The sequence below is a fragment of the Castor canadensis genome, chromosome 2 (genome assembly GCF_047511655.1).
Source record: "Castor canadensis chromosome 2, mCasCan1.hap1v2, whole genome shotgun sequence".
Taxonomy (NCBI): Eukaryota; Metazoa; Chordata; class Mammalia; order Rodentia; family Castoridae; genus Castor; species Castor canadensis.
Window position 1 is genome coordinate 160523263 of NC_133387.1, and position 25481 is coordinate 160548743.

Sequence of the window (25481 nt, forward strand, 5' to 3'; positions counted from 1 at the left end):
TTCCGGAGTCGGGACCCTCTCAGTAGTATGGTACGCTTGAATTAAGGGCCATATTTGTTGTTGCACCTTAGCTAGAGCCTGTAGCATAGTCAGGTAATTTGGGGCCAGATCACCTAGTCCCGGGCTTAAGGTCCTTTGAATGATGGGGGGTGGAGCCCCATACAGGATCTCAAAGAGGGTTAGCCCATGGACATAAGGGGAGTTCCGGACTCGGAAGATGGCCAAGGGAAGGAGTGTCACCCAATCACCGCCAGTCTCCAGGGCCAATTTGGCTAAAGTCTCTTTTAGTGTCCTATTCATCCTTTCTACTTGCCCTGAGCTCTGGGGGTTATATTCACAATGTAGTTTCCAATTGGCCCCCATAGCCTGGGCTAGTCCCTGCAGGACTTTACTAACGAAAGCCGGACCGTTATCTGACCCAATTGTCTCAGGCACCCCGTACCTGGGTATGATTTCCTCTAGTAAGGCTTTTGCCACTACCTGACTCATCTTCCTCTTTGTAGGAAATACCTCCACCCAGCCCGAAAAGGTATCTATGAACACTAGCAAATATTTGTACCCAAACTTCCCTGGTTTTACTTCAGTAAAATCCACTTCCCAGCTTCTTCCCGGGGCCCTCCCCCGTTCCCGAATACCTGTGTGGTGCCCCTCCCTTCGTCCTGGTTTCATAGCTGTACAGCTAGCACAATCCTCCACAATATGACGGACGGCTGCGGTCTGGTTTGGAAATCGGAGTTGTGCAGATGTCAGCAAGTCTAGCAACTTTCTCCGCCCCAAGTGGGTGGACTTATGTAAGTTAGCCAACAGGAATCGGCCGAGTTTCTCGGGCAGGATTAGCTTGCCTTCCAAGTCGCTTCTCCATTCATCCTCCCTTTTTCTAGTGAGGGAGTGGGCTCTCATCCAAGTGAAATCCTCCGAGGAGTACTCTGGTCGGGGAGGTAGCGAAGGGAGCTCGGGGACAGGCACATCTATAGCCTCAACCACGGAGGGACTCACCATTGCTGCTCTCCTAGCTTCTTGATCCGCCCTGTTGTTACCGACAGCTTCCGGAGTCTTGGCAGACTGATGGCCTGGGACATACATCACTGCCACTGCCTTCGGTTTTTCCACTGCTATTAATAGACGCTGGACTTCGGCCAGGTTTTTTAAACCTTTCCCTTCTGCTGTGCGAAATCCCCTTTCGCGTTAGATGGCTCCATGGATGTGGATGGTACCGAAAGCATAGCGGCTATCGGTGTAGATATTGACTCGTTTTCCTTCTGCCCTTTCCAGGGCCTCGGCCAAGGCAATTAATTCTGCCTTTTGGGCTGAGGTTCCGGGTGGGAGGGCGCTGCTCCATACCGTGTTTCCTTCTTGGTCGACCACTGCTGCCCCTGCCCTTCGGACTCCATTTTGGACAAAACTGCTTCCATCAGTGTACCAGTTTAATTTACAGCCGGACAGTGGGGTGTCCTTTAGGTCAACCCGTACCTGGGTAACTTCGGAGAGGAACTCCTTGCAGTCATGGACAGGTGTCTGTAGTTCCGGGTTGGGCAACAGGGTGGCAGGGTTCAGAGTTACGGGATCTGTGAAGGTGATCCGAGGGGAATCCAGCAAGAGCCCCTGGTAGTGGGTGAGCCTGGCATTCGTCATCCATTTCCCAGGGGGTTGTTTAAGGACTCCCTCCACCAGGTGAGGGGCCGTGACCCGGAGGGCCTGTCCAAAGGTTAATTTGTCTGCTTCTCTCACTAACATGGCAACGGCCGCTATGATGCGGAGGCAGGGGGGCCATCCTGATGCTACTGCGTCTAATTTCTTGGAAAGATATGCCACGGGTCTCTTCCAGAGACCTAACTGTTGGGCCAGGACTCCTTTGGCTACCCCCTTTTTTTCATCCACAAACAGAGTGAACGATTTTGTGGGGTCTGGTAGGGTCAAGGCAGGGGCCTGGACAAGGGCGGCCTTTAGCTGGTCAAAGGCCCGCTGTTGTTCCTCTCCCCACCTCCAATCCGGAGCCTCTTTGGTGGCCTCATATAGGGGTCTGGCTATCTCCGCAAATCCCGGAATCCAGAGTCTACAGAACCCTGCGGAGCCCAGGAACTCTCTCACTCCCCTAGTGGATGTGGGGGGTGGAATAGTCAAAATAGTCTGTTTCATGGCATCAGTCAGCCATCTTGCCCCATCTGCGACCCGATAACCCAGATATGTCACTGACCTTTCACAGATGTGGGTCTTCTTGGCACTCGCCCGATATCCCAGCTCACCTAACTCCGTTAGCAGGTGTTCAGTAGCCTCGCTGCACTCCTCTCGGGTTTCTGCCGCTAACAGTAAGTCATCAACGTACTGTAGTAGAGTGACTCGCGGGTGACTCCGGCGAAAGGGCTCCAGGTCCTGGCTCAGGGCCTCGTTAAACAGGGTGGGAGAATTTTTAAATCCTTGTGGCAGTCTGGTCCAAGTGAGCTGTCCGGTCCGGCCCCCATCCTCTTGCCATTCGAATGCAGATAGCGGCTGGCTGATTTCTGACAATGGAATGCTGAAGAAAGCATCTTTCAAACCAAGGGTTGTATACCATACTTGTGAGGGCGGTAGGTGACTGAGCAAGGTATAGGGATTCGGTACAGTGGGATGAATGTCCTCCGCCCGCTCATTTACCTTTCGCAGGTCTTGCACAGGCCTATAGTCCCCGCTTCCCGGCTTTTGGACGGGGAGCAGAGGAGTATTCCAGGCGGACCGACAAGGCCGCAGTACTCCTTCCTTTATTAGCCTGCGGATATGAGGGGCCATGCCTCTTCGAGCCTCTTTGGGCATAGGATACTGTTTTACCCGAATGGGAAGAGCGGAAGCCTTCAATTGTATAACTACGGGAGGGAGGTGTTTGGCGAGGCCAATTCCCGCAGTCTCTGCCCAGGCCGTGGGAAACCTTTTTAGCCATTGGGCTATGTCCCCTCCTGGCTCCTGTCGGCTCTCAAACAGTCGATATTCGTCAGCCAATGATAGGGACAGGACGTGTATCGGGCTCCCCTCCCGATCAGTTACAATTATTTCATCTGGTTCAAAATAGATACGGGCCCCTACTTTGGTGAGCAGGTCTCATCCGAGCAAGGGAGCGGGGCTCTCAGGGACGACAGGAAGGAGTGTGTGACCTGGTGTTTTCCTAAGTCTACCTTTCTTTTGGTAGTCCATGAGCATAACTGTGTACCCGTGGCCCCCTGAATGACACTTGTTCGTTCCTTGTTCAAAGGTCCACATGCTTTGTTTAAGACCGAATACTGGGCGCCGGTATCCACCATGAACCCCATCGGCTTCCCCTCCACACATACAGTTACCCAAGACTCAGGGAGGGGGTCCGAGCCCCGTCTCCCTCAGTCCTCTTCTCCGGCTAGAAGGACTCTGGCCTGCTCCACTGCTCGTTCCCTTTCCCTGTTACCTCCCGGTCTCCTGCCAAACCCTCTTCTTCCCTTTAACTTAGGGCACTCTCTCTTCCAATGCCCAGTCTCCTTACAGTAAAAACAGTGTTCCTTATCCGGGGTCCTGGCGTGGCCCCCTTCCCTGGGTTGGTCCCGGACACCCGCTAGGAAAATACGGGCCATTTCTCTTTGTTGCTTTCGGTTCTCCTTAGCCTGGAACTCCCTGTCCTCCTTTCTCAATTTCTCCTGGGCCTCCCTGTCTTCCTTTCTCCGCCTTTCCTCCCTTTCTTCTGGAGTTTCCCTTGCGGTAAAGACCTTCTCCGCTATCTGTAGCATTTCCCTAATGGTTATCTCCCCTAAGTTTTCCTGTTTATTGAGTTTTCTCCTAATGTCTGGAGCTGCCTGATTAATGAATGAGAATACCACAGCAGACCGGTGGATCTCCGCCTCGGGGTCAATAGGGGTGTACTGATGGTATGCCTCATAGAGGCGCTCTAAGAAACCGGCCAGGCTTTCATTTTCCCTTTGGACAACTGCCTTTACCTTTGCAAAGTTGGTGGGCCTCCTAGCGGCCGCTCGGAGACCTGCCATAAGAGTCTGGCGGTAGATTCGGAGACGCTCCCTACCTTCTGCGGTCCCGAAATCCCAATCAGGGCGGTGTAGGGGGAAGGCCTCGTCTATGGCCAGTTGGAGGGTTGTGGGTCTCCCGTTGTCCCCCAAGACGTTCTTTCTAGCTTCGTGGAGGATGCGCTCCCGCTCCTCCGTCGTAAAAAGAGTATTGAGCAGCTGGTGACAGTCGTCCCATGTGGGGCGGTGTGTATGCATGACGGACTCCAGGAGATCTATGAGACACTTGGGGTCTTCTGAAAAGGGTGGGTTCTGCGTCCTCCAGTTATATAGATCACTGGAGGAGAAGGGCCAGTACTGAAACTGTTGTCGCCCTCCCGGTCCTCCTTGGCCTACCGTCCGGACTGGAAATGTGGGGACAGTTTCCTCCCCATGTGTTGATGAGGAGGGCCCATCTTCTCCCTCCCTTTCCCGTACCCCTCGGGGGCGGAGTCTTCAACCCATTCCTCCTCTGGCCGTCGGTCCTGTTGAGGAGGATGAGGAAATTTCCTCCTCCGGAGCACTGGCCTGACCAGGGGGAGTCACGCATGGGGGCGGCCGATCTTCCTCTACCCCCGCGAGGGACGGGTAAAGGGGGGAACTCTCCGGTAAGACCGGGGGTGGTAAAGAGGGTGTCCTATTTTGAGGACTGGTCAGGGAGGGAAGGGGAGGTTTCTCTTCCTCTTTTATGACCAAGGCAGGCGTGACTGGGGTTTTAGCCCCGGGAGCCAAACTGGAGGGGTGAGTCAGAAAAGCTGTTAACCAAGTGGGGGGGGTTCCCCGCTAAATCTTCCCAAACCAAAATGTAAGGGACCTGATCTGGATGGCCTTGATTGCCTGGTCGGAAAACGACAGCCTTGACCTTAGTGATCAGGTCTAGGGAGAGGGAACCTTGAATGGGCCATCCGACTCCGAAGGTGGGCCATTCTGCAGAACAAAGGGTGTCGAACTTACCTTTCTTAATGACCAGACCCGCATTTAATGCCCTTTTTTTGACTTCTGGAAAGTGAGAGAGAATCAAAGACTTTGGGGTTGCTTGTCCCTGTCCCATTGTGGGATGAGAAGCAACCACCAGGAGAGATAGAACAAAAAGGGTGAAAGCAACAATAACTCCACACACACAGAACACTCTCCACCACTCGCTTGGACTGGTCCTTCTCTCACACTGGTGCGCACCCCATTCAATCTCCTCACCGTCCAATTTGGATATCAGGCCGAAAGGCGTCCACTTGATGGGTGGTCGGTCGACTAGTTCAATTAGTTCTTCACCTGGCGCCAGGATTCCTGAAATGCTCGAGCCCAAATGAGAGGAAAGCCTCTCCCAGCAGGACCTTGTGGTCCCCTTAACGAGATTCCCATAATGAATCTCCCCAGGGATTGGCCAAATCCCCGCCGTGGCCCAAACGGGAACAATCATCTACCAATTAGTTCCCTCCAAATGAGAATCTCAGACTCTCCCAATGCCTAGGACTTGGAATCACCTCTGCTTTCTCGTGGACAGTCTGCCTTCTCGAAAAAGGGTGTCTCGGTGGGACCTCCAAATGTTAGGGTCCGAGAATCCTATTCCTCCGAGAGACAGAGAGTCACGCGTGAATGCAATCAACAAAGCAGAGTTTATTGAGCTGGCAAGCCAGGGTCAAGCTCCCACACAGACACACAGGTCCAATTGGGCAGACAAGACCCCGAGCCTCTTTAGGGAAGATCTTATATAGGCCCCTACCAGCCATTACAGCAAAAGCCCACGCAGTACATAGCCAATGAGTTTGTAACACCACATACATTTCCAGCCTATCCATTTAAGAGTACATTACTTCTTAGCCTATAGATTCAAGGGTCAGTATTCGCGCACACGGTTACATTTAGCAAGCAGGCAGGGCACATCTTGCACGTACTTCTAGTCGTCTTTTGCAATCTGCTCACATTCCTCACATTCCTCACATTCCACCTGCCCCCATCCTGTTTATCTTATCCTGCACGGGGCATCCTGTGCTGGCTTTACTGGTTTCTGCTATGGGGATCTGCTGGGGCAAAGGGCACATCCTTTCAATAACAAACATTTGTTTAAAAAAGAACTCTAAGGCATACACTCTTGAGTATAGTATAGTAAATATGGAAACCAGCAACAGGGGGTTATTATTATTTTTAAGTATTCTGTGCTGTACATAATTGTATTGCTGTGCTTGAATACAACCAACTCCACATCACTGAAACTTTCAACTCCGTTGTAATCTTGTGAGAGGAGCATTGCACACATGAGGTGCAGCACTGACAGAAAAATTGTTTGTAGCATATGACTATCTGAGTTGAATAATTGGAGTATTTCTAGCATATAGGTTTCTAATCCTGGCTTCTAAATACATGTCTGCATGTAATGAAGGTTTTACATTTATCTTTTTGTAAACATGTATAATTTTTTTATTTCTAGTGCCACATATTTATTTATTGGTCTTTGCATAATTCCCCATGGGCAAAAGCTATCTTATTTAATAAACATAGAGCTATTCAGATTTTCTCTTTCATCTTTTGTCAGTTTTGGGAGGGTTCATAATTCAAGGAATTTTCCAGTTTAATTTACTTTGTTGAATTTCTTGACATGAAGTTGTCAGAATACTCCCTTATTATATTTTTTTAATGTTTGTAGAAAGTACATTTAAGTATCTTATTTCTTTTTATTTCACCATGATTTACACTTTCTCTTTTTCCTGATTTCTCTTGTCAAGGTTTACCCATTTTACTAATCTTTTCTGAGAGCCTGCTTTTGACTTGTTAGCTTTCTTTGTTACTTATTTTCTTAACCAGTGCATTAATGTTGCACTGCTTCTGAGCGGCAGCCATCATTGTATTCAGGATCACTGATCGCCTGAATACAATGGATGTGTTGATTTTTCATCACTATAACAAATACCTGAAAGAAACAATTGAAAGGGAGGAAAGATTTATTTTGGCTCATGGCTTCAGTCCATAGTCAGGGGGCATGAAGTGAGGACGTGCATTATGGCAGCAGGAGCACATGGTGTCCAAGAAGCAGAGGGAAGGGGAGAGAGAGAGAGGGATTGAGAGAGAGAGAGAGATTATTTCATCTGAGCCCCTGGGCTGTGAGATAGTGTGGCCCACATTCAGGGAGGGTAAAACTCCCTAACAGACACACCCAAAGGTGTGTTTTCCTATCTCCTAAATGTGTCTCGATCCAGTCAAGTTGACAGCTAAGATTAACCATCAAAATGTGTCCTTCCTTCCTTCCTTTTCTTTTCCTTCCTTCCTTTCAAGATTTCCTCTGTCTTTGGCTTCCAGGATGTGTCCATATGTGGATTATGATTTTGTGTTTGTACTGCTTATGGTTCACTGCATAAAGCTTCAGAATATTAGGAGACATTTATCATTATTTTAAAAATATTTTTCTCCACAATTCTCTTCTCTCTTTATAGGACTTCAAATTATACAGCATGATACTGCCCTACAGGTCATTGAGGAGCTATTTTTTTTTAAATATTTTTTCTTTCTATTCATCATATTAGGGTAATATCTTTTGATCTTTCTTCAAGTTCCTATCCTTCTTCTGCCCACTCTAATCTGGTGTTAAACCTATCCAATGAGTTCTTCATTTTAGAAATTTTGCTTTCAATTCCAGAATTTACATTTGGTTCTTTTTAATATTTTTCATTTCTCTGCCAGCATTTTCCATCTACTAATTCATTATGATCATATTTTCCCTTAAGATTTTGAAAATATGTATAATAGTAGCTATAAAGTTCCTATCTGCTAATTCCAATCTTTGAGTCATCTTAGCGTCTGTTTCTATTGACTTTTTTCCCTCTGGACTATGGACTGCCTCATTCCTGTTTCTCTGTATACACAGTAACATTTTTGCTATGTACTCTATAACTGATAGGTTGTAGAGACTTTGCTTTGTCTTAACTTGCTCTCTAACATATTGATTATTATCCAAGTAGGCAATTGATTTGGCTAGATTCAAACTTCAAACTATCATTGCTGTGATTGGTGGAAGCTGAGCTGTTTGCTCAGTTTTTGCAAAGTTTAATTTTCACTGGGTTCCTTAGTTAGTACCTATTCCATAAATGTATGACTCGGAGGCCAGCCACAGACTTATACGATAATTATTTGCAAATTTTAAGGGCTTCTTTCCCCTTTCCTGGCAACTTCCTCATTTCTGGGATTCTCCCCTCATTTTTAGCTTTTGTGAAAGTCAAGATTACCCATCAAAATGAAACTCCATCCTCTGGCTTTTCAAGTTAAAAAGACTGTGACGTTCTTGAATTTTAGCCACTCTTCATCTCCCAGACTTCAGTAAGAAGTACTCTCAGACCAGAAGTTACATACCCATAAATCTCAACTCCTGTCATTCCCTTCTTGCAAAACAGCTCCCCTCTAGCTTCTGCCTGCTTTCAACTTCTCTTGGTACCTTCGAATAGTTAAAATATTTAGTCTAGATTTATAATTGTTATCTTTAGAAGAGTTAGTTTGCTATAAGTTACTCCATCAAAATGTAGTTACCAAAGGGTAACTAAGCCATTATTTAGTCTTGCCATTGTATTATCTTTATCAAAAAAGAAAAATATTTGTTATTAATATGTCTGTATTACTTGTTTCTTCCCAGTAAATCTTAAGTGGTTATTTTTAAAATCATTTTGCTGTAGTTATTCTTCAAATTATATAAAACAGAATTAGATGAGCTCCGAATTATGTAATGCTTTTGAGATAGTGTACAAATTTTACATTATATGTTAAAATGTAATAAGAGAAGCATTTTCAAAAGCAAGGAAGAAGGGATCAGCGTTGATTTCCTTTAAACTAGTTGTTGAAGGGTGACAGGAAGTTTACAGATCTGAGAAACATTCTAGAAGGAACAGTGAAAGCAATGCTAAAAGCGGGAAGTTGGAGGCTCAAGTCTTACTGGCTATATTTAGAAGTATAATTTAAAATTCAGAACCAATACTTAAATGTTCATGGTGTGAACGTACTGTTACATACAGCAGCATGGTGACTCTCTCAACCAGTTTTGAAAGGAAAAAGCCAGATGCCAAAGAATACATACTGCAGTAGTCATTTATGCAAGGTTCAAAAACAAGCAACAACAGATGGAAATAGATTGGGAATAATGGCGTCCCTTGGGCTATGGTGGTGCTGGGAGAGGAGCTCTGGGAGTGCTCACAATGCTGTTCTTGTTGTGAATGCTGGTTACCAACAGTGTTCACTTATGCAAATTTCTAAGTGGTAGCCTTACAATTTGTGCCTTTGAAAAAAATGAATGTTACACTTGCATAAACTGTTTACATTAAAAACACACACACAAAGGTAGGCATGATGGTAAATGCCTGTAATCCCAAATAAGTTAGGAGGATCACAATTTCAGGCCAGCCCAGGCCAAAAGTTAGTAAGACTCTATCTCAAAAAACAAGCCAGGTGTGATGGTGCATACCTGTGGTCCCAGCTACTCAGGAGGAGGAATTGGGGGAGGTAGGATTGTGGTTTGAGTTTGGCCTGGGCAAAGTTAGCACAAGACCTGATCTGAAAAGAAAATACAAACTAAAGGGCTGGACATGTGACTCTGATGGTGTAGTATACTTGGTTGCCTAGCATTCACGTGGCCTTGAGTTCAACCCTCAGTGCCTTGTGCACATGTGCACACACACGAAATCAGTTTCTGGAGTGAAAAAAAATTATGGCATGTATCTCGATCTATGAAGTCATTAATTACTCACAGTATCCTTACAGAAGAATGGTGATACTGAATTTTGGGTGATATTGAATTATACAAATTCAAATTGTTCCTGTTGTAACATAATAATTTCTGGCTTTATACTTTATGTATAAAGTTTGAAACAATCCAGATCTCCAAATTTTAAAAAATGAAACGAAATTTCATTTTTTCCAAAGCTGGTTCAGTCTGAGCAAATTTAAGGTATATTTATGCTGAAATTGCCACAGAGAGAGGCCCCCTTAAGGGAAAAAAACATATAATTTAGGGCTGGGTACTGGTGGCTAGCTACTTGGGAAACTGAGATCAGGAGGATCCCACTTTGAGGCCAGCCCAGGCCAAAAAGTTTGTGAGACCCCATCTCAATAGAGAAAAGTTGGGCATGATGGTGCGCCTGTCACCTCAGTGATGGCAGGAAGCCTAAACTAGGAGGAGCATGGTCTAGGCTGGCCTTGGCAAAGAGCAAGACCCCATCTCCAGAATAACTAGAGAAAAAAAGGGCTGGAGGTGTGACTCAAGAAGTAGAGTGCCTGCCAAATGAAGCCCTGAGTTCAGACTCAGTACTGCCCCCCCAAATTTATATATATATATACACACACACACACACACACACATATATATATGATTTAGGATATAAGGCCAACAAATGTAACAAATATCATATTAAGGTTGATACAGGTTAATGTTCTTACATCCAGGTGTGAATATAAGCAGTCTGTGTCTCATGAGGCAGCTCTACAGTGACAGGTACATGTACATCTTCCATCTTATTGCTCTGTCCTCTCAACAGGCAGTTTTCCATGTTGTGATAGGAACTTGTCACAGAAGACACATGAGGTAGCAAGGGAGGCTGGGAAATGTAGTTTCTGAGTGGCCAAGAAGATGTTGTCTCTCAGATTGATTAGATGTATGTCCTAGTTATTTTTCCTTCCTGGTCTTTAATTTCCCCATCCATATATGGTGAGGAGGATTGGGACAGGGTTGCCAAATCTGGTTGTGCAAGGTTGCACATAATTAAAAAGTCACCAAAGCAGGAGATCTTAGAGCAGAGCAGAGGGGCAGCATAGTTCCAATCCCACCCTTTTCCTGTCCCTCATGCATGCTAGCAAATTATCAATTTATTAGACTTAGAAATGCTACAAAATCTGGAGAGAAGACAATCAAGTAGACATCCTTATTTTCTCTTTGTCTTCTAACTAAGGAGGCTTAAAAGCAGCCCATGAAATTGGGAAGTTAGTACTGCCTTGACTCTTATGGAGAAAGTGAAGTCTCCAGGTCTCCACCAGCAGGTCCCAAAGTGGATGGTATGAAGGGACAGCCTCCTCCTCAACTAGGCAGAACAAATGCTAATACAGGGAGAAGGGTCTAAATATCTGAACAAAGATTAGACCTCTCCCACACTGAGGCTTTTCCCACCAGCCTCAGGTAGCAGAGAGATGAAGAAAACTGGTTCTCACATGTTTCTGGGAGACAAAATACTCAAGCACCAGAAAATGGGGTTGGAGTTACTGCATCACAGCAAGGAGGTTGTCCAGATCAGCTGCCCAAGTATGCACAAGGGAAAAAGAAATGTAGTGGTCACTACACTGATTTACTATGACCATTGTGTTTCCTCCTTGTTGGTATCTCACCCATAGCTAACAAAAGAAGGGGAGTGGGAGGTGAGGGAGAATCATGGACTGCAAATGACAGAATGTAAAAAAAACATAACTCAAGAAACAGAAGGAATGTTTTCACAACTTCTTCACATAATAGCACAGCTTGGTAAGAACATAAATTAAGTGAACTAGAGCTCAAACATGAGATGATGGAATAGCAGAGTGAAATAAAAAGGGAGACTGCAGACATATGGAAACAAATTGAATACCAAAATACTTTATGGAATTAATAAACTATAAATAGAAAGAACAGAGCAGGCACTGCTGAATATTGAAATATCGACATAGAGAAAAAACTGTAAGCACAGTAAATGCAGAGGAAAAGACAAGGGGAATTAATTAAAAGCTAACAGATACGCATATTAGTTTGGCACACACTCCACTGCTGCAGCAAATCCAAAAGAATACAAGAACTTGAATATGCTCATTTCTTACTCACAAACAGCCTGTAATTGGAAGTTCAAGTCCAGCAGGACAACTCTGCTCCATGTGGTTATCCATGGTGTGGTTCCTTCCATCTTTATGCTCCATCATTTCCTCCTTTCATTACTTGCAGGACATTCTCATTCCCATGGTGGATGCTGGCTCCTCTGCTCGCCCATATTTCAGCCCACAGGAAGGATAAAGATAGCCCAGGACAAGCCCTCTGAGAAGATGACCCAGAGGTTCTCCTCACATCTGATTGGCCTGAATTTGGTCACATGTCAATGGTTGGCCATGGAGGATAATATAGTGGGAAATGTAGCTCGTTTCTGGATAGCTCAGGTGAAACTAGGGTATTGTATTCTGAAAGAACCATTCTCTAGAGATTCAATAGCTAGACACCACATGTGAAAGATGAAAGTGACCCAACACTTAAGGGTATTTAGTGCCACTAAACAGAGAACCTAACAAAGGAAAGATATGTGTTCATTGATGTAATGTAAGAACACTTTCCCCAAATGAAGAAAGAACTGAATTTTCATGTGGAAAGAAAACACAGAATCCCAGAAAGCTTTGATTTAGAATATTTCATATAAATCAGTTCATAGTCAAATGCCTGAATTTCAAAGACAAAGAATGTCTTAAACATTCAGGAAGAAATTGAATTACCTACAAAAGGTAAAAAATTAGGCTTGGCATCAAATTTCATAATATTCGCCATAGAAAACAATGGCATGGTGTCTACAAGGCTTTGAGAACATATATACTCAAGTCTAAAGGCTTAGGCAAGTAAAGTACCCATGAACACTTGTTGGAAAGAGCTGTATGACAGCCAAAGCCAGTCTATTAAGAATTCTATCCAAATAAAGAATGCTAGTGCAGAGAAGACATGGCAAGGACTGTTGGTAAGTATTGGATCCATTTATATGTAGAACCAAACAATTGTAGCAATTATGGTATTAAAATAGAATCTAGACAATGCATAAATAATAATCCAAAATTGGAAAGTGAGGAAGATGAGATGGGAGTAACAAGAGAACTCTAATGTTCTCATCTTATTAAACTAGGATATACTATCCATAATAAAAACACATGGGGGAAAAAATCTAAATGTGTTTCATAATTACCTTATTTTAACCATACAGCATAAGCCCACAAACTACTGCCTGCAGACTGGCCACCTGTTTTTGTAAATAAAGTTTCACTGGAACATAGTGTCTTAGTTTACTCGGTCTACTGTAACAAAATACCACAAACTAAGTGGCTTATCAAAACATAAATTTATTTCTCATAGTTTTAGAAACTGAGAAGTCCAAAATCAAGGCTGTTAGATTTGGTGTTTGGGGAGGACCTGCTTTCTGGCTCATAGATGGCATGTTTGCCAGTGTGTAGAGAAATCTTTTTTAGTTCAAAGGAATCTTGTGGTTAAGAAATATTTATTTGAGGCTTAATAATTTGTTGAGTGTAGTTCAACCCCTTTCCTCCCATTAAGTTCATGTCAAATTAAATTTAGTAAAGTAATATAAATCCTATTTTATACACTAGTACGTTAGTCATTCTAAAGATATCAAGAATGATGGATCTCCTAATGATATTTGGCATGGTTTCTTAAACCATCATCTTGTGTGTTTGTTTCTGCATTGTTTGAAATCTTTATAATGAACTTAACATCATCTGTACCAGAATAATAAAATGGAATGTTTTTTCTGTTTGAAAACTCTGGAGGCAAATACACCAAAATACTAACAATGGTTAATTGTGGCTGGGGGACCATGACTGCTGTTTTCTTCTTAAAGCTTTCCTATATTTCTTAAATTTTCAAAAAATTGTTAAGCTATTGTACAAGATTTAGGCATAAAACAGTAATAAAGTTCTGAATTATAGTTTTGGAAATAGTAATGAAAAACCAGATATAAAGGGCATAGGTCAGCTGAGCATGGTGGTACATGTCTATAATGTCAGCACTCAGGAGGTTGAAGCAGAAAGATCTTGAATTCAAGGCCAGGCTGGGCTACAAAGTGAAAACGTGTTAAAAAAACCAAAACAAAAAAGAAAAGAAAAAAAGGTCATCCTATTTAATATGATTCTTTCATAATTCCATTCCATGTTATATTATTGTATGATATTTCATATATTATATAAATTATAAAACATGGTTCTCACATAAAATATAAAGCATAGCACAAAGAGGAATTCAAAAGCAGATGATACTAGAAATTGTTAAGTAGTCAGCACCTTCACAAAGCTGCTTCTTTAGTTTGCATTACTCTCAACCCTCCCCTCCCGTCTTTCCTCCTCCTCCCCTCCTTCAGCTACACGCACACACCTGTTCACCACACAGAGCTCCTTACTGTGGGTGAAATATTCATGCATTAGGATGCTGCTATTCTTTCTCCCTACAACTTCATTCTCTTCTCCAGCTCATGTAACTCAGTGCTTCCTTTAAGATGCAATTTAAACATCATTTATTGCAGTACATCTCAACCTTGACTACACTTCACAATCACCCAGGGAGCTTTATAAAAATACTGAGGCCCAGGCCCCAGCCAAGCTATTCAGATTTAATTGTTCAGGGATGGGACCCAGGCAGCAGTATTTTTCAAAGGCTCCCTGAGTGATTCTAATACACAGTTAGGATACAGAGTTGCTGCAAAGCCTCCTGCAGTACCAGTGGGCAGAGTTAATTACTCCCTCTTCTGCGCTCTTACAGCCTTGAGCTTTCACTTTGCTCATGAAATTTAATGATCATTTATTAAAGTTAGTGTTACATAGTAAATGCTCAATAAATGCTGAAGGTTGTTACATTCCTTCTCCCTCTGAGCAAGCTCTTGCAGAAGTGGTTATCCTTCCCATGGGAAAGGGACAGCAGAGTGGGTGATGTTTCACATCTGGCAGCACCGTCTGAGGATTTCCTGTCTTTCTGTAGTCTATAACTCTCCCCTCTGTGCCCCTCCTTACACACCCTCACTGCATAGCCCCTGGGCCTGGCGTTGCATTGTTTAGACTGATGTCCTATAGAGAACTGAAGAAAGCAGTCTTGTGAATATGCTGATTGCCTGACAGAACCCCAGCATCACCTGCTTTCCATCCTGTCCGTGTGTCATTCTACATGTTCTGATTCATGCTGGATCCTGCTACTTTAGCTTTCAAGAGCCAGTCGTCAGGTGTTCTTCATCAAAGGCTTTCAGAAAATCCAGATAAATTATGCTCTGTGTCCCAAACTGCCAAACCTCTACATCTTCACAGTGCTTGACAATTTTATTACAGGGGAATCTTTCTCTCTTCCTTCAGTTTGCTTTGCCTCAGTGACCTTGATATCAATCAGGCAAGTGGAGACCCTGCCCCTGCTGATGCTGCATGTATGTCCTTAGCCATGTGTATGCCTGTGTGTTGGATTTTTATCTTAGTCTCCAATTAGGAGGAGATCCTGGAAGCTGCTTAAGTCTAGAGGGGAAGAGAGAGGAAGCTGAGGACAAGGAAAAGCAACTAAGGTGTATCAGCAAGACTGGAATTCCCTGTGGAATCATAGCTGCATGAATCCCTCTGTCATCAAGGAAAGGCTGTTAGGGCATTCCCTTCCCCTTCCAGCCCTTGTGGAAGGAAACAGATGGCATGTACTGTCTACACTTTCCTACTAAAATACTATTTCTAGCAGAGATGGTGTGTAGCTCAGTGGTAGAGCGCTTGCCTAGCATGCACAAGGCCCTGGATTCAATCCCTAGCACCACAAAACAACAACAAAAACCTATTTTTATTTATTTGTTTACTCACCATCATTAAAAGGTTTAGTGTTCATGGTCTGGTGGCTGTTTTATGGTTTCCCCTCAGTACCATGTTCTAGCAGTAGGGGCCCTAACTTTGTTCAAACAGGTCTTTCTCAGACAATACATGCTTAATTTGTAAGGTAAGTTTCTATGCCCAGACTTGAAGAAATTGTCCGTTTCTCTTTCCTTAAGGTACCCAGGCCTTATTGAGCAATAATATTGTGCTACAACTGAATCCAATGGCAAATTTCAGTAGCATAAAATCAACTAATTATAAACTGAATACTCTGTGTATATCTAGTATACTGTATGATCCAAAGCAACTGACTAATCTTTCTGTCCTGAGTTATTTACTAGTTAAATAGCAAATCATTACCTAGTTCCCTTGGAAGTTATGCAAATTAATTAATGTTTGGAAATGACTTGAACATTTAAATCAATCTATAAATACCAGATAGTTGCATTTTCCCTGCTGAGAGGCCCAGGTAATTCATAACTTCCAATAATAAATGTAAAAATAGTATACTTGGGCTATACAATTAAATGTGATTTACATGCAATGCATACAATCTTTAAAATCTAGGAACCAGTTAATAGAAACAATTCATATTTCATAACTACACTAAAAGCATTCTATGACTTTAAGAAAAGTAATTATCTGCTATAACTGAGGTAGACATTGTGTCTTTACCATTTCTAAAATCTCCAAGAGTCTTCTCAAGGTTTGTACTTAATCCATTAATATTGACTGTCATGTTTATCTTTAAGTTCTCTCACTTTATTACTTTAATCTCAAAATTCTAGTATTTATTTCCTGGGAAATCAGTGTGTACAAACTGTGCTGTATTCAAAACCTCCTATGTCAAGATTTAGAACTTTTATATTGCAGTCATTAAAATTGAACAAAATCTTAATAGTTCCTTTATAAACTACTGTATCAACTTTGCATAGTGGAAATCACCACATGTTAATTGGATTTAATTAACTATTTTAAATTACACAAAATCCTGACAGACAATAGCACGGGGTAGCCAATATTGCTACTTTATTAAAACTTAATGAAACTATTCATAATCTTATTTATTGTTGCAAGAAGAAATCTCTGTTCATTGTGAAGGCAATGTCTGCTGAAAACCATTCTTTTATCATCTAGGTGAGTGTTCAGAAGTTAATAAAAGGGTCCACCATATCCAACCTCACTGTTCTGCCATCTTCTTATCGCTCTGATCCCCATTTTGTCCCTGTACCAGTCTTACAAAAGGATGCCAGTAAAGGTCAGTGATTCGTGACCCATGTTATGTGTTTGGGGATGTCATATAACCAGGGGTCTGCCTTTGAACTCTGACAATAGCTATTTTTCCTCACTCTGGCCTGAGTTTCTCCCTCTGTAAATCAGAAAGTTGGACTGGACGGGTCACTAGAGTCCCTTCCACATTTAAACCCCATTGTTCTGTAGATTTAATTATGATTTTTTGATGTTGGTGCTGTTTTGTATTAAAATTATTACTGTGTTTATGTGATACTATTAGATGTTTTCAAGCTTCTGAGCAGTTTCTGGTGCTATTCTGGTAGCATTTTAAAATTTTATTTTGAGAACACTACCATAAAGAAATACAAAGCCAGATAGTTAATGTAACTAGCATTTAAACTATGCAGTCTTAGTCTAAATTTTAGTCCCCTGAAACTGGTGAATTTCTAGTTTTTAAGCAAAAAAAATACCATCTTTAACTCAGTCTCCCCAGTGCCTAGAACCATATCCAACATTTTGTAGATTTGAAATCTTTATTGAATGAGTGAATAAACAAATGAAGAAGTTAATGAATAAGGATGGAGTGTCACAGTGTAACCCTTCTTACTCCTCCCTCCTATTTAATTTAATTGGTACAAGTGCTAAAGAATGCCTAGGTGGGTCCTTTTTCCTGTCTCAAATACACCTGAATGAGATGGTTTTAACTGTTCTTGACATGCTTTCCATCTGATGCCTGGAGTATTTAGGGCCAAGAGTTGACTCCCAAGGGTTCTCTAGTTCCTGGAGATTCAAAGTTCTCCTAACTATAGTATCTTTTTCCTGCTGACTCTGTCTACTGGTAGTGGAGAGCCCTAGTTGAGTATAAGTCCCTGAATTTGTTCAGCTTCCCACTTCTGTAATTATTCATTTCCTAGTTATGAACCATTGTTCAGAAAGCTTTGTGACATAAGTTCTGGTTAGCTTAAATAATATTTACTTCCTGGGAACACTGAATAACACCAGTGGAGTTTCTCCTTCTTTCAGTATCATCATTTTTTTCCTAGATCAAATTAGGGTGAATGAAATAGTGAATAAATGAATGAATCCGTCAATCAATCCTTGCTTTAACAAATAAAAATTTGCTACGAAACAAAGGTAAATCTAGAATCATGGCAACATGGTCCAGGAAAATAAAATTGTATTTTTATTCCTAAATTATCTACCAGAGAACACATGGCCCATCATGGTATTCATAATTAATCAACCAATTAGTCAACATATATTTCTGGAGTACTTGCCATATGTCTGGTGCTGTGCAAGGTAATATGAGCATCAGCAAAGCACAAACCACAGAAATGTAGATATAGTGTGTGGCTTTTTCAGATGTTTTTGATGCTCGTAAATATCATTTAAGCCTTACCCCAGGTCTACAAAAGTCCAGCATGAGATGGAAAATTAACATCCACAAGAGAAAATTGTTTTGGAAAATGTACCAAAAACTTCCCTACTGTTTCTTAAATTATCTGGCTAAATCCAAAAAAGAAAGGTCCCCAATCATCCAGTAGATAAGGATACAAGTTTTATAGTACACAGATAAATTTTTCAGTTCAGGTTCTGTGCAACCTCAGGCTCACTGTCTGACCTTAGAATAAAGTTTGAACTCCACAATCAAGGTCTGCCTGACCGACCACGGCCTGCTGCTCCATTCTCCTTCATTCTGCTCTCCAGACTCCAGCCACCTAACCTTCTCTCTGCTCCTTACCAGGCTGGGCGTGCTTCTAGATCAGGCCTGCACAGGGACCTTTACCTCTGCCTATAAAACCTGCTTCCTCCAGTGCCAGCCTTTTCCTTCAGAGATTGTCTCTATGTGTGAAGTTGTATTTATCTGTGAATTCATTTCATGTCTCTCGCACTGGAGGCTGTGCAGTTTCTCTGGTTCACGACTATCCCTGACCCTCAGAATATTTCCTAACGCAAACTAGGCACTTAAAAAAAATAGTGGTTGAATGAATGACAGAATAAACGTCCAGTTCTAATCTACTCAACAGGAAAGTAAGAATGTAATGAGGAGTTAATAAAACCATGGTGTTAAAGAAAAAAAATTTTTAAACAAGAAAAATCGTAACTCTTATATAAGTATAAAACAAACATTTGTCAAAGATTTTATAAGTAAAACTAATCAATTAAAGGAGGAAATCTATAAAATGTTGCAACAGGCTCAAAAGAGAATCCAAAGAGCAGGCACATTTTAGGCAAGGAATATTGAATACATTTGCAGATGGTTGCAGACTGGCTTTACCATCAGAGAAGGGTGTCCCTTCACCAGAGAGATTTTATTTTTATGTCTATAGATAAAAAATATTTAAATCATTACCAGTTTTTACAAATTAACCATAAGAACTACAGAGCTATAAAATAGCCTAGTAGAAACCTAGAGTCTCTAGAGACTCCAGCATTCCAATGAAAACATTTTCTTTTCCTTCTCTTCCTCCTCCTCTTCATCCTCCATGCTTATCATCTTCTCCTCTTTTGCCCAAAATGACCACAAAATTATTCATAAAATAAGTTGGGCCTCATTAGGTTTGGCCTGACTGTTTACATTTGTACACCACACAGGTCTCCTTAATACTACGTTGTTGAAGGTTTTCATAAAGAAACTCAGATTGCACTTTTTTTTTATTCATATGTGCATACAAGGTTTGGGTCATTTCTCCCCCCTTCCCCTACCCCCTTCCTTACCCCCCCTCGCCCCCTCCCCCCCACCCCCTCAATACCTGGCAGAAACTATTTTGCCCTTATCTCTAATTTTGTTGAAGAGAGAGTATAAGCAATAATAGGAAGGAACAAGGGTTTTTGCTAGTTGAGATAAGGATAGCTCTACAGGGAGCTGACTCGAATTGATTTCCTGTGCGTGTGTGTTACCTTCTAGGTTAATTCTTCTTGATCTAACCTTTTCTCTAGTTCCTGGTCCCCTTTTCCTATTGGCCTCAGTTGCTTTAAAGTATCTGCTTTAGTTTCTCTGCGTTGAGGGCAACAAATGCTATCTAGTTTTTTAGGTGTCTTACCTATCCTCATACCTCCCTTGTGTGCTCTCGCTTTATCATGGGATCAAAGTCCAATCCCCTTGTTGTGTTTGCCCTTGATCTAATGTCCACATATGAGAGAGAACATATGATTTTTGGTCTTTTGAGCCAGGCTAACCTCACTCAGACTGATGTTCTCCAATTCCATCCATTTACCAGCGAATGATAACATTTCGTTCTTCATGGCTGCATAAAATTCCATTGTGTATAGATACCACATTTTCTTAATCCATTCGTCAGTGCTGGGGCATCTTGGCTGTTTCCATAACTTGGCTATTGTGAATAGTGCTGCAATAAACATGGGTGTGCAGGTGCCTCTGGAGTAACCTGTGTCACAGTCTTTTGGGTATATCCCCAAGAGTGCTATTGCTGGATCATACGGTAGATCAGTGTTTAGCTTTTTAAGTTACCTCCAAATTTTTTTCCAGAGTGGTTGTACTAGTTTACATTCCCACCAACAGTGTAAAAGGGATCCTTTTTCCCCCGCATCCTCGCCAACCCCTGTTGTTAGTGGTGTTGCTAATGATGGCTACTCTAACAGAGGTGAGGTGGAATCTTAGTGTGGTTTTAATTTGCATTTCCTTTATTGCTAGAGATGGTAAGCATTTTTTCATGTGTATTTGGCCATTTGAGTTTCTTCTTTTGAGAAAGTTCTGTTTAGTTCACTTGCCCATTTCTTTATTGGTTCATTAATTTTGGGAGAATTTAGTTTTTTAAGTTCCCTACATATTCTGGTTATCAGTTCTTTGTCTGATGTGTAGCTGGCAAATATTTTCTCCCACTCTGTGGGTGTTCTCTTCAGTTTAGAGGCCATTTCTTTTGTTGAGCAGAAACTTTTTAGTTTTATGAAGTCCCATTTATCTATGCTATCTCTTAGTTGCTGTGCTGGTGGGGATCCATTGAGAAAGTTCTTACCTATACCTATTAATTCCAGAATATTTCCTATACTTTCCTGTACGAACTTTAGCGTTTGGGGTCTGATATTAAGATCCTTGATCCATTTTGAGTTAATATTGATATAGGGTGATATGCATGGATCCAGTTTCAGTTTTTTGCAGACTGCTAACCAGTTTTCCCAGCAGTTTTTGTTGAAGAGACTGTCTTTTCTCCATTGTATATTTTTAGCGCCTTTGTTAAAGATAAGTTGGTTATAGTTGTGTGGCTTCATATCTGGGTCCTCTATTCTGTTCCACTGCTCTTCATGTCTGTTTTTGTGCCAGTACCATGCTGTTTTTATTGTTATTGCTTTGTAATATAGTTTGAAGTCAGGTATTGTGATACCTCCAGCATTGTTCTTTTGACTGAGTATTGCCTTGGCTATTCGTGGCCTCTTGTGTTTCCATATAAATTTAACGGTAGATTTTTCAATCTCTTTAATGAATGTCATTGGAATTTTGATGGGAATTGCATTAAACATGTAGATTACTTTTGAGAGTATAGACATTTTTACTATATTGATTCTACCAATCCATGAGCATGGGAGATCTCTCCACTTTCTATAGTCTTCCTCAATCTCTTTCTTCAGAAGTTTATAGTTTTCCTTGTAGAGGTCATTCACATCCTTTGTTAGGTTTACACCTAGGTATTTGATTTTTTTTGAGGCTATTGTAAATGGAATTGTTTTCATATATTCTTTCTCAGTTTGTTCATTATTAGTGTATAGAAATGCTAATGATTTTTCTTTGTTGATTTTATATCCTGCTACCTTGCTATACCTATTGATGGTGTCTAGGAGCTTTTGAGTAGTTTTTTGGGGTCTTTAAGGTATAGGATCATGTCGTCTGCAAATAGGGATATTTTGACAGTTTCTTTACCTATTTGTATTCCTTTTATTCCTTCTTCTTGCCTAATTGCTCTGGCTAGGAATTCCAGTACTATGTTGAATAGGAGTGGAGATAGTGGGCATCCTTGTCTGGTTCCTGATTTTAGAGGGAATGGTTTCAGTTTTTCTCCGTTAATATAATGCTGGCTGTAGGTTTGTCTTATATAGCTTTTATAATGTTGAGGTACTTTCCTTCTGTTCCTAGTTTTCTTAGAGCTTTTATCATGAAATGGTGTTGGATCTTATCAAAGACTTTCTGCATCTATTGAGATGATCAAGTGGTTTTTGTCTTTGCTTCTGTTAATGTGGTTTATTACATTTATTGATTTTCATATGTTGAACCACCCCTGCATTCCCGGGATGAAGCCTATTGGGTCGTGGTGAATGATCTTTTTGATGTGTTGTTGAATTCGGTTTGCCATTATTTTATTGAGGATTTTTGCATCAGTGTTCATTAAGGAGATTGGTCTATAGTTCTCCTTTTTGGAGGTGTCTTTGCCTGGTTTTGGGATAAGTGTAATACTGGCTTCATAAAATGTGTTAGGCAGTTTTCCTTCCCTTTCTATTTTGTGGAACAGTTTAAGGAGGGTTGGTATCAGTTCTTCTTTAAAGGTCTGATAGAATTCAGCAGAGAATCCATCAGGTCTTGGACTTTTCTTTTTGGGGAGACTCTTGATTGCTGCTTCAATTTCATTTTGTATTATGCCTGTTTTCGGGGACCATTGGCTTGGTAAATCTTCCAGCCTTTCATACTAAGCTTATGCTTACTTCTGTTGGTGAGATGAGTCTCCTGTAAGCAATAAATTGTTGGATCTAACTTTTTAATCCATTTCATCAAACAGTGCCTTTTGATGGGGGAATTAAGTCCATTAACATTAAGTGTTAGTACTGATAGGTATGTGGTGATTCCTGTCATTTAGTTATCTTAGTTGTTTGAAGGTTTGATTGTGTGTACCTAAGTTGAGGTTGCTCTCTACCTCAACTCTCCTGTAGTTTGGTGCTGCCTGCCCTTTCATGGTTATGTTGGGTTTCACTTTCTCTGTGCAGAATCCCTTGAAGAATCTTTTTTAGTGGTGGCTTTGTAGTCACATATTGTTTTAGTTTCTGCTTATCATGGAAGACTTTTATTGCTCCATCTATTTTGAATGATAGTTTTGCTGGGTAGAGTGTCCTGGGGTTGAAGTTATTTTCATTCAGTGCCCGGAAGATCTTTCCCCAAGCTCTTCTTACTTTTAATGTTTCTGTTGAGAAGTCTGCTGTGATTTTGATGGGTTTACCTTTTACTTGTTTTTTCTCTCTTACAGCTTTCAATGTTCTTTCCCTAGTTTCTGAACTTGTTGTTTTAATAATAATATTCTGTGGGGTAGTTCTATTTTGATCTGGTCTGTTTGGTGTTCTGGAGGCCTCTTGCATCTGTATGGGAATAGATGTCTCTAGATTTGGGAAATTTTGTGTTATTATTTTGTTGAATGTATTACACATTCCCTTTGCTTGCACCTCTTCTCCTTCTTCAATGCCCATGATTCTCAAGTTTGTTCTTTTGATGGAGTCAGTGAGTTCTTGTATTTTCTTTTCACAGGTCTTGAGTTGTTTAACTAATAGTTCTTTGGTTTTTCCTTTAATTACCATTTCATCTTCGAGTTCTGAGATTCTGTCTTTTGTTTGTTCTATTCTGTTGGATTGGCCTTCCATTTTGTTTTGCAATTCTGTTTCATTCTTTTTTCTGAGGTTTTCCATATCCTGAGTCATTTCCTCTTTAATGTTGTCTATTTTTGTCCTGAGTTCATTTATCTCTTTATTAATTGTGTTCTTTGTTTCACTTTGGTGTTTATACAGTGCTTCTATGGTTTCTTTTATTTCTCCTTTTGCTTTTTTAAATTCTCTATTTTTGTTGTCTTGGAATTTCTTGAGTGTCTCCTGTACATTTTGGTTGACCATATCCAGTATCATTTCTATGAAATTCTCATTGAGTACCTGTAGTATTTCTTCTTTAGATTATTCTTGTGGGCTTCACTGGGCTCTTTGGCATAGTTTATCTTCATTTTGTTGGAGTCTGGATCTGAATATCTGTTTTCTTCATTCCCCGCTGGTTCCTGTACTAATTTTTTGCTGTGGGGAAACTGGTTTCCCTGTTTTTTCTGTCTTCCCGTCATCGCCCTTGGTGTTGTTATTGTCCCTGTACTGTGTGCAATTAAGTATTTTGTAGCTTGTAATAATAACACTGGTGATATTTAGAATGGAAGGGTGAGAGGAGATGGACAGGAAAGAAGTTAAAGAAAAAGGGAAAAACAAATAAACAAGTAGCAAAAAACAAAACAAAGAAACAAACAAAAAAGTTTCAAAGATATAAACAGGGAGAGACAGTATACTAATCAACAGTAAGCTGAACAGGCATTAGACAGAGAGAGGATTGAAAAAAAATAAAAAATAAATAAGTGAAAATAAAATAATTTTTTAAAAATCTCCAAGTTCAAATGCAATAAAGTTTCAGTCTTAATAATTTTGTTCTTATTCCCTCAGCCTCCAACCCTGGAGATGGTGTCTGAGAAGTAGTTCTGTCAAACAAAACAAAACAGCACAAAACAAAAAAAAAGCCCCACAAAGTGTCCCAAGTTCAAGTGCAATCCAGTTTCAGTAAGTTTTTCAGCATGCAGGTGTAGTTCAGTTGTTGTCTCATCAAAGGTAGGGAGAGAAAAAAAAAGAGTCTGGAGACAGTTCTGAGAATGGCTATCTGCGGCTGTGGCTTGCCTGCCTGCTGCTGTCAGCCTGCTGTTGCTGGAGGCTTTATTTATGCAGATCTCAGGGGTTAGCTTAGCACTCACCTGGCCCCACAGGCTTTGTTTACTCAGAGTTCTCCTGTGCGGGAGCTGCTGCTACAAGCTTTCCCCTTTCCAAGCACACTGGGGGAGGTGACACCGCACCTGCTTTCTCAGGCCTGCCTGTTTATTTACAGTTCACATGAGAAGTGGGTCTTCCCCCCTCTACTGTGTTTTCCTCCCACTGCTGCTTTTACAAGCTTTCTCACTCCTGATTGCTGGGCTTGTGCTGCTGCTTCTGCCTTGTCCAGCCGGCTTGTTGTGAGGGAGTTCCCCTCCCCCCTCTTCAGCGCTCAAGGCTCCCTGCCCTCTTTGCTACGTGTCTTTTTTGTTGTTATTGCTTATTATTCAGTTTTTTTCTTTTTTCCCTAGGTGGGGGTTGGTCTGTCCAGGGGGCTATGCTGATCTGGCCCAGGGTTGTCTGTGGGAGTACTGTGTGCTGCTTAGCTCACCTTGTAGTCTGCATCTTCCCAAGCCATGTGGGCGCTGCCGTTGGGCGGCTGCACGGGAGTCTTCCTCTTTTTAAATCTTAAAAACTTTGTTCCCAGATTCAACTCTAGGATCTATGTATTTGGGTACTTTCCTGTAATTAGAGGTCCTCCAAATACTTTAGAGTTCTTGGGCCTATAGGATGTGACATTCTTGACCACATGTAATGCTGGAAATTATATTAGCCATGGACCAGGCTAGTTTTCCTTGGAGAATTTTGTAAGCATTGGCTGCAAAAGTCAACATTAGTCCTTTTACAATGGCCTATATGTCATATATGATTAAATCAGCATCATTCTCAAATATGAAATTCTAGGCAAGCCCTTGGTTGCATGGGTGATTTTTCCAATTATATGGTTGTAAAAGGGGAATAGATTTTTAACAAAACTATGCAAATTACTGTATTGCCATAAAAGAAAAGAGACTCAAAAAGAGTTTCTGGATTTGGGAGAAGGGGGAACATACTTAAAGTACTAGTTCATTCTTATTT

General features: G+C 41.5%; 1 protein-coding gene across 10 annotated transcripts in view; it reads left to right on the forward strand.

Annotated features, from left to right (window-relative positions):
- The window catches only part of Iqch (IQ motif containing H), a 246002-nt gene that overhangs the window by 60273 nt on the left and 160248 nt on the right, over positions 1 to 25481 (forward strand). For 7 of the 10 annotated variants that reach the window (XM_074066284.1, XM_074066274.1, XM_074066276.1 and 4 more), the window contains one exon: positions 16707 to 16827. The exons of the other annotated variants lie outside the window; for them this stretch is intronic. In XM_074066284.1, the coding sequence (XP_073922385.1) occupies positions 16707 to 16827 (121 nt within the window). The remainder of the gene's footprint in view (positions 1 to 16706; positions 16828 to 25481) is intronic. 10 annotated transcript variants of the gene reach the window in all.